Source organism: Labrus bergylta, chromosome 1 (assembly GCF_963930695.1).
Source record: "Labrus bergylta chromosome 1, fLabBer1.1, whole genome shotgun sequence".
NCBI classification, from domain to species: domain Eukaryota; kingdom Metazoa; phylum Chordata; class Actinopteri; order Labriformes; family Labridae; genus Labrus; species Labrus bergylta.
The window spans coordinates 36,676,710-36,685,112 of NC_089195.1; the positions used below are offsets into that span (position 1 = coordinate 36,676,710).

The 8,403-nt window shown below is 46.2% G+C and overlaps 2 protein-coding genes across 2 annotated transcripts in view; both read left to right on the forward strand.

Annotated features, from left to right (window-relative positions):
- Positions 1 to 1,278, forward strand: part of LOC136180523 (F-box only protein 48) — a 6,902-nt gene extending 5,624 nt beyond the window's left edge. Inside the window, exon 3 of the mRNA XM_065960557.1 lies at positions 878 to 1,278. Coding sequence (XP_065816629.1) covers positions 878 to 1,039 — 162 coding nt within the window. The 3' untranslated portion in view covers positions 1,040 to 1,278. The remainder of the gene's footprint in view (positions 1 to 877) is intronic.
- A 600-nt stretch (positions 1,279 to 1,878) lies between these two features.
- cnrip1a (cannabinoid receptor interacting protein 1a) lies at positions 1,879 to 3,609 on the forward strand. The gene is made up of 3 exons (XM_065960553.1): positions 1,879 to 2,187; positions 3,024 to 3,168; positions 3,326 to 3,609. The coding sequence occupies exons 1-3, from the start codon at positions 2,009 to 2,011 to the stop codon at positions 3,488 to 3,490; spliced, it is 489 nt and encodes a 162-aa protein (XP_065816625.1). The 5' UTR covers positions 1,879 to 2,008; the 3' UTR covers positions 3,491 to 3,609.
- The last annotated feature ends 4,794 nt before the right edge of the window (positions 3,610 to 8,403 follow it).

Here is an 8,403-nt window from a genome sequence, read left to right on the forward strand (position 1 = left end):
CCTGCCTGTCATACACAAAGATTCTGCTGCTCATCATGTAAAGCGTCAATGTAACACAATAACACAAAAAAACAAACTGATCAAGGGAGAGGTAAATAAGCAACTCCCCGATTCTGTAAGGTAGAAAATACAGTTTTTTGTCAGTGGAGTGTGGAGTCTTTAGAGAAAGCTGCTCGGTCTGTCTGCTCCTTTAGGCCTCAGTTTAGACCCGGGGGTTCAGGAAAGACTTAAAGGGATTCCTACCCCGTTGAAACATGAGTCTGTGTTGACATTGGGTCATATATGTAGAAATACATTTTGAAGTTGGTGCCTTCTTGGCCGAGAAAAGTCAGAAAGTGTCTTTTTGGCTCATGTGGATGAAAGACACCAAATCCCAGAATGCACAGCACCACAGGCCACTTCCACTAAGGTCCTCTAGTTCAGAATCAGAATCAGAAATACTTTATTAATCCCAGAGCTGCAACAGCTTCCAGGGACGCAAAATGAGGATTTTTTTGCGTCATCAGAAGTTTTTCAGACTCAGAAATAAAAAGATTTCTCATCTCAGGGGAAAATGAGGGCGGGATGCATGAGCATTCAAAAATACTACCAGGTTTCTAATGATACAAAGATTAATGCTAATGGGTGAAGTGTCCCTTTAAAGAGGTTTAAGAGCTGGACTCGAGGAGGATGTCATTTACATTTAAAGCTACAGACACAGAAACAGCCTGTTCTGAGTGACCCTTTATGTTTTCCTCTCCCTCCATCATTTCTGTTTTGATGTTCTGTGTGGAGCTCTTTGAATCGCCTCGTCGCTCAGATGTGTTTAAATAAAAAAAAACCTTAATGTCCTCGAGACGGAGAGGAACGTTGACTCTCGTCCCGTCTCCCATTGCAGGTCACTCTGGTGAGGAACTACACCCGCAGCCGTGTGAAGAGAGACTGGCTGAGGGGACGATACAGCCACGTGAGCTCGCCGGAGGAGCTGAGGGGGAGGACCATGACGCCGCTGGACGCCGAGACGTGGGGCGAGATCCTGCAGGCCGAGCTGGACAGATGACTGACGACGACCATCGCTGCCTCATTTCTTTTTTTAAAAACTTACCTGGAGCACTTCTGAGTGTTTGGATTCATGACTCTAATATATGTTTTATATCTTTGTGTTTTATGTGAACTCTCACAATAAATGTACATAATATTTTTTTTATTTTTTTGTAAGAAAAAAGGATCATGGACTGTTAATCTTTGAGCTGTGTTATTGCTTTTTGCTGATGATGCAATAAATCACATTGATGTGAAGACGGTGAGGTCGTTTTTTTTTCACGTCTAATTATCGGTAATGTTTCATTAAGTTTGCAGCCGAGTGTGAAGCGGCTGGGACGAGGGTCAGCACCTCCGAGTCCCAGGCCATGGATCTGTGATGGAAAACAGCTGATTGCTCTCTTCTGGTGGGGAGGGAGTCTCTAAGTCTCTCATTCCTCTGGAGGGTGTCTGGGCTCAGCCTCAGAGAGAGGGGGAGGAGCTTAGACATTCAGGGGGAGGAGCTCGGAGTAGAGGTGCTGCTCCTTCACATCTAAAGGAGCCAGGTGAGGTGGTTCAGGCATCTGATCAGGATGACTCCTGGACATGGCCAACTGGGAGGAGAACCTGTGTAGGGGTGGAGGTCAGAAGGGGAAGGCCGTGCTGAGGTGAGGAGGTGAGGAGGAGGATTTGGTGTGTGATGTGGGACGTGACCAGGGGGCCAGTGAAGGTGATGGTAATGTGCTTATGTGTCATTTTTAAATCTGACTTGTCAGAATCCTCATCCTGCTGACCAGCCTCCTTAATGAATTAAAAAGAAAGGTTTTTTACAATTCCGCTTTTATTGTGAAAGACCCGGAAGTCCTGTCCTGCCTGGCTTGACTAGCCCCTCCCCCTCATCCCTCAGCATCAGCGCACCATCCTCCGCTGTCCTCCTCCTCCTCCTCCTCCCCCCCTCAGCTCTGGACCACACATTGACCCCGTCGAACAGCTGAGCCCGGGCCGGATCATGGACGACGTCCCCCCGATCATCAACATCTCCATCTCCCTGAAGATCCAGCCCAACGAGGGGCCCGTCTTCTTCAAGGTGGACGGGACCCGCTTCGGCCAGAGCAGGACCATCAAGCTGCTCACAGGCTCCAAATACAAGATCGAGGTGGTGATGAAGCCTGGAAACGTCGAGGCCACGTAAGAACACCTCCTCTTTTGAATCCATCGTTGTGTTGTTTTAGTGAAATCCTGCAGCAGGAAGCTACACCGAGCGGGCACGTCGGTTCATTTCATTCATCATTTTCAACATAAAGGGAGTGATTTAACTATGAGCGATGGATACCGTTTATTTAGAGGAAATGAAGCAGTATGAGTTGTGCACGTCTGCTCCGCGGCCTCCCTCCTGCAGGCCTGCAGCAGCACCCGATCCCCGTCTGAATAAATCATGAACGCTGGATCATGTGTGATGTGTTTGTTTCCTCGCTGGAGGAGACAGGAGCGGTGCACGTCGATGGATTATTAGTCAGGCAGGTTTTTATCAGGGCGGGGTCCAGCTGAGCAGAGCAGACAGCCTCCATGACGACAGGAGCGATCAGTCCTGAGAGTTTAAAACGATGCACGAGACATTAGTGAAAAATGAACATTTCAAAAAAGGTGATGGAAGGGTAAAAAAATAAAACAAACACTCTTCAGACAAACAGCTCAAATAATCTCCTGAATATAAAATAATGTATTATAGGTCTGTCTGTGGTGGGCTCACCTGGGGCGCTGATGTTGAAACATGAAGAGGATGCTGAAGTGTAAAAATCCTGCAGTTCCTGGAGTGTCCACTAGAGGCTGGCTGCAGAAGCACAGGAAGTCACATACACACCCATTCTAAAAAAGCCGGTTTTTACGGCAGACATTAAAGGCTTTATATGTGATTTTTTGATCCAGCAGATGTCGCCCTTGAGCTCCAGCATGAAACCAAAACTACTGGCGCTGCAACTTGTTTTTTTTACAAACCAAAATGTTCCTTTTTGTCTTCCTCTCAGCAACATGAACATCGGGGGCATCGTCTTCCCTCTGGATCAGCAGTCCAGAGACGAGGAGTCGGTGGTGTATCACGCCCAGTACGACACCGAGGGCGTCCCGCACACGAAGAGCGGAGACCGGCAGCCTGTGCAAGTCAGCATGGAGGTAAGACGAGCAGAGAGAGCAGAGAGGAGAGGTGCAAGAGATCCTGACTCTGCAGCTGCAGGCGTTTAAGACTTATTCTATGAAAACATTCAATTAAAAAAACAGAGTGATAATTGTAGCTGTGCGTTTCCATGACAACGCTCCTCCCTCTGTGCAGTTTAAAAAGGCGGGGACGTTCGAGACGGTCTGGCAGGCCAAGTACTACAACTACTACAAGAGGGAGCACTGCCAGTTCGGCAACAAATTCACCAGCATCGAGTACGAGTGCAAGCCCAACGAGACGAGGACCCTCATGTGGATCAACAAGGAGGCGTTCAACTGAGTCCGCTCGTCCTCGCCCGCATCCCCTCGACAAACGCAGAGGACGCCAGATTGCAGCCGGACGACGGTGGACACATCAGCATCACAGAAAAAGGACAGCCTTATCTTACAGGGGGGGGTGGGGGGTCGGCGAGGGTATTTATGTTGTTTTATAAAAAAAAAGAGGGTAGAGTAGGAGCTGGTCTTTAAGGGGGTCCGATTTAAAGCTGCACTCTGCAACAGGGCTTTGTGGCAGCTCTTAGGCCCTGCTTACCAAGTATACCAAAGGGGGGCGTCTGAAATCCTGCACAGTGAGAGAAGACCACCTGGGCTCCTTAAGGCTTTATGTCTAAAAGGGAGAGGAGAGGGAAAGATCTAAAACTGATCAAAGAGTGCTGCTTCTCCAAAGGGAGCGTTCATAAGTCTTTCTCTCTCTCTCTTTCTCTCTCTCTCTCTCTCTCTCTCTCTCTCTCTCAACTCTCTCTCTCTCTCTCTCACTCACTCTCTGTCTCTTTCTCTCTCTCTCTCTCTCTCTCTCTCACTCACTCTCTGTCTCTCTCTCTCTCTCTGTCTCTCTCTCTCTCTCTCTCTCTCTCTCTCTCTCTCTCTCACTCACTCTCTGTCTCTCTCTCTCTCTCTGTCTCTCTCTCTCTCTCTCTCTCTCTCTCTCTCTCTCTCCCTCTCTCTCTCTCTCTCTCTCTCTCTCTCCCTCTCTCTCTCACTCACTCTCTGTCTCTTTCTCTCTCTCTCTCTCTCTCTCTCTCTCTCTCTCTCTCTCACTCACTCTCTGTCTCTCTCTCTCTCTGTCTCTCTCTCTCTCCCTCTCTCTCTCTCTCTCTCACTCACTCTCTGTCTCTTTCTCTCTCTCTCTCTCTCTCTCTCTCTCTCACTCACTCTCTGTCTCTCTCTCTCTCTCTGTCTCTCTCTCTCTCTCTCTCTCTCTCTCTCTCTCTGTCTTTCCCTCTCTCTGTCTCTCTCTCTGTCTTTCCCTCTCTCTCTCTCTGTTTTCCCCCCTCTCTCTCTCTCTCTGTTTTCCCCCCTCTCTCTCCTCTCTCTGTCTCCCCCCCCTCTCTCTCGCTCTCCCCCCCCTCTCTCTCCTCTCTCTGTGTGGGCAGCTCTCCTGTCAGCACTCACACATCAGGACGAGCTCCATGAAGAGTTGCACAGTGCAGCTTTAAAAACAGCCGACTTAAAGGAACAACGGGACATTTTTTGAAATAGTTTGCTCGCTCACTCTTGGTTAGACGAGAATATTTTTTTGTACATTTCCCCTCCGTACGTCCAGTGAGCCAAATAATCCGATGGAAACTTCAGATCATTACTGACCTCAGCTCTCTGTATGCTGCACCCAAACTCACAAAACAAATCCACACATTAACCACCATGTGAGAGATGTTTGACTAGATGTTTGATGTTTGAAATAGAGACACATTTAAAGGAGCAGTATGTAACTCTGACACCTAGTGTTTAAAATGGGTACTGCAGTCTAAATTCTAAACATCATAGAGAGCTGTCTCCCCCCCCTCCTCTCTAGAGTGGATGCTCACTCAGGTCACCATGTGGTGGACTCTGAAGCTTCAGTGTTTATCCAGCTCTGCATGGGTCTGTAAACCTTTCTGTGTTCTAACCTCTCTCATTTTTCAAAAGCATCTCCAATATTGATCCTAGTTTGAGCACGTTTCTGCTCGTGGAGCTTATTAGAAACATGCAGAGGCTTTTTAGGTCGGGTACAATCACTTCTATCTGAACCACTTCTCTTGACCGCTTCCATCGCTGCAACACCTGTTGACCTGATAACTGCTCTCATATCTGGCAAACCGAGGGGCGTCCAAAACGGCTGTGTGTGTGTGTGTGTGTGTGGGGGGGGGGGGCGTGTCTTATGTATGAAATGTCCCGGCTGTTCCTTTGAGGCAGAGTTAAAATCAAGAGCAATATTTGAGCAGCACGAGACGGAGCGATCTGAAGACCAGGATGGACGACACCTGGAGGGATAGATTTATTACCTGTGTGGATGATGATGTGAGTGTGAGAGAGAAGAGAGGATGTGTGAGACTGTGGACATCATTAATGTAGTTCTGACTTGAGTTTTTTTTTAAAGTGTTATTTATTGTGTTATTTTAAGACACAAAGAGGCAGCAGCTACAGCTCTGTCACTGATGAGAGAATGGACATATTTATTATTGTCGTCTTTAAGGCAGTGAACACACACACACACACCACACACACACACACACACACACACACACCGCTCAGAGGGAGGACATTTAGATTCAGATTAAGATGTGTTTGTCGTTGATTCAATACACTCGACTTCCTGTCTGTTGCTCCGACACATCGACTCCAACTGGAGCGTTTCAAACATCCGCCGCCTGTCGTTCATCAAGAGAAAAGAAGATCTGATGCGTTTGTTTGGACTACTTTCAGCAGCGGATGAATTCTCAGCGGGTGCTTCAGCGGGAGGATAAAGAATATAACTGGACTGCTCCTTTAAGCTCTCAAACATCTTATGCCCTTTTTCTTTTTTTTTAACTCCAGCTCTCATGAGAGAATGAAAGTGTGTCGTCGTGTTTAAACGTTGGAGCTGCAGCTGCTCTCTCTTTCTGCACGGCGGGTTTCATTTTGCCAAACATACGATGTGTCAGTGGATTTATTTTAACGCCTGAACCTTGGGCTGTTTTGTTACATGTTGAAATAAAGAGTGTCAAGTGTCTTTGTGAAGAATACAGAATGCTGAAACTAAACTGCTGCATGTGTTCTTTAAACATTTACATTTCACGCTGCTGGAGGACATTTTACAGGAGCCCTGAAGTCCCAAAAAGTAATTTAAAAAAAGTTGTGTGTGAACAAGAAAACAAGATAATTATCATCAAAATTCAGGGACTTCATCTAGAGACGTTACAACACAGCAAGGAGACTTGATATAAGCAAGCGGCAACCTGCAGTGTTTTAAACATGAAGCCGATGCTGAAGTGTAACATCCTGCAGTTCCTGGAGTGTCCACTAGAGGCTGGCTGCAGAAGCACAGGAAGTCACATACACACCCATTCTAAAAAGCCTGTTTTTACAGCAGAGATGAACATGTTTACAGCCTGGTTCAAAAAAACAAATAGGTGTGATTAGCTCATGTCTGGATGGACACACCCTGTACGGGGGTGAATGTTTTGATGACTCATCAGTTTTGATTTGATGAAGGATAAGAGTTATTCACAATAAGGCGTGTAGCTGACCTGATTGACAGGTGGGCGCGGTGTAACGGTTTGTCAGGAGGTTAAAACCCGCCTCAGCTCCAGCTCTCAGCCTGTCGTTAGGTTGACTGAAAGTTAGACTGAGACAGCATTTCCAGCATGGAGACCGCCATCGATGGGACTCCAGCGCCCCCTGCAGGGACAGACGGGTGACGTCACTCAGGCTTCATCCTTTAATATTCACAGTTTATGGATATAAGTCCATATTTTTTGTAAAGATTTGTTTCGGGCTTTTGCCTTCATTTGGACAGGACAGTGGAAAGAGAGAGAGAAATGACATGCGGGTAAGGAGCCACAGGTCGGACTTGAACCATGGCCGTCCGCTTTGAGGTCTTTTGCCTCTTTACATGGGGCACAACCTAACCACTAGGCCATCTCCACCCATGATATAAGTCATTTTTAAGGAAATTAAGCAAAAAGAATTCAAATTAAAAAAAATACTCATCCTGAAAAAACTTTGATTATTAATGCTGAGGTCTTAAAACTGCAAACTGCAAACTAAAGAGTTTTCCTGACTTTAGTGGAGATTACGTAATGTGTTATCACCCATGCTTTTGTTCTTATATTCATTACAAATCATCTTTATCATCATATAAACAAATATTAAGGGCCTGCTTGAGTTCGGTTAATGAGTGTCGTGAAGGTAATTTCGTAACTGCACAGGTGTTGCAACACTTAAAGTGAGAGATCCTGTTTAAATATTTATTTGTTTATCCTTTGCAGATTCAAATGTCCACCCATTAAACATGTTTGCATATAAGCACGCTGTCTGATGGATATCTTACGGGGCTTATAAGGCTGAAACAGAGGGGTTCTTTTTTGCACGTAGTAAAGCAGGAAACGGGCTCGTACCGCACTTCAAACATGGTGATGGAGGTTTGTTTTTATTGGTGATCTTTGAAGCCTCCCCTCAGCAGCGACGAGCCTCCGAGATGGAGAGAAAACCTGTTTGTGCTGCACTATCCTTCTGCAAGATGGTTTGTGTTGAAGACAATGTGTCACTCTGCTGTAATAATAAAAAACCACCACAACAGATCCACGCATTATTATGTCTTTGATCTGTTGTCTACAAATGTGTTTAACAATTTCACTCTTTGCCTGTGGTTAAACACATTTATTTGCAATTTTTGAAATGTTTTTTGTTTTTGCTGGACGCTAATAATCATCTTCTTTGTGCATTCATTCCACTGCAGTGAGCCCAATAAATATAAAATTCACCCTGTAAAAGTTATATAGCCATGTTCCACCAAGTGGTCCGCTTTGGTTCAGTACAGTCTGGTACAGTTTGGAACAGTAAACCCTGATCTTGCTTGGGTTTCCACAGTCAACCGTATACTTGGTAAGCGGGGCCTAAGAGATATAGAGTGACATCATAGCAGCACGACACAGTGTGGCCCGGCGATACATTTAACCAAGAAGCAGAAGGACACAACGCAGTAAACAAAGGCGAAGGACATCCAGCAGAGGTCTGCACCTCCGAGGTCATCCATGGGGCGGAGCTACGTGTTGACATAAATTGCAATCCACGGGATATTTAAACATGGTGCGTTTTGTGTTTGTCCTTTATTACCACGAAAAGTGGCTGTTCTTTTGACCTATTATTGGACTGCAGTGTGTCTAGCTCTGCCTTCATTACGCTTGGAGTCCCAACAGAAGGGTAGCATTGGAAACGCCAATAAATGTGTACTGA

Bases quoted from the DNA above. Each gene is read 5' to 3' on its own strand.
- cnrip1a (XM_065960553.1), top strand. From the start codon at position 2,009: ATGGACGACGTCCCCCCGATCATCAACATCTCCATCTCCCTGAAGATC. The intron at 2,188-3,023 runs GTAAGAACACCT...TCTTCCTCTCAG, and splicing joins CCTGGAAACGTCGAGGCCAC to CAACATGAACATCGGGGGCA. The intron at 3,169-3,325 runs GTAAGACGAGCA...CCCTCTGTGCAG, and splicing joins CTGTGCAAGTCAGCATGGAG to TTTAAAAAGGCGGGGACGTT.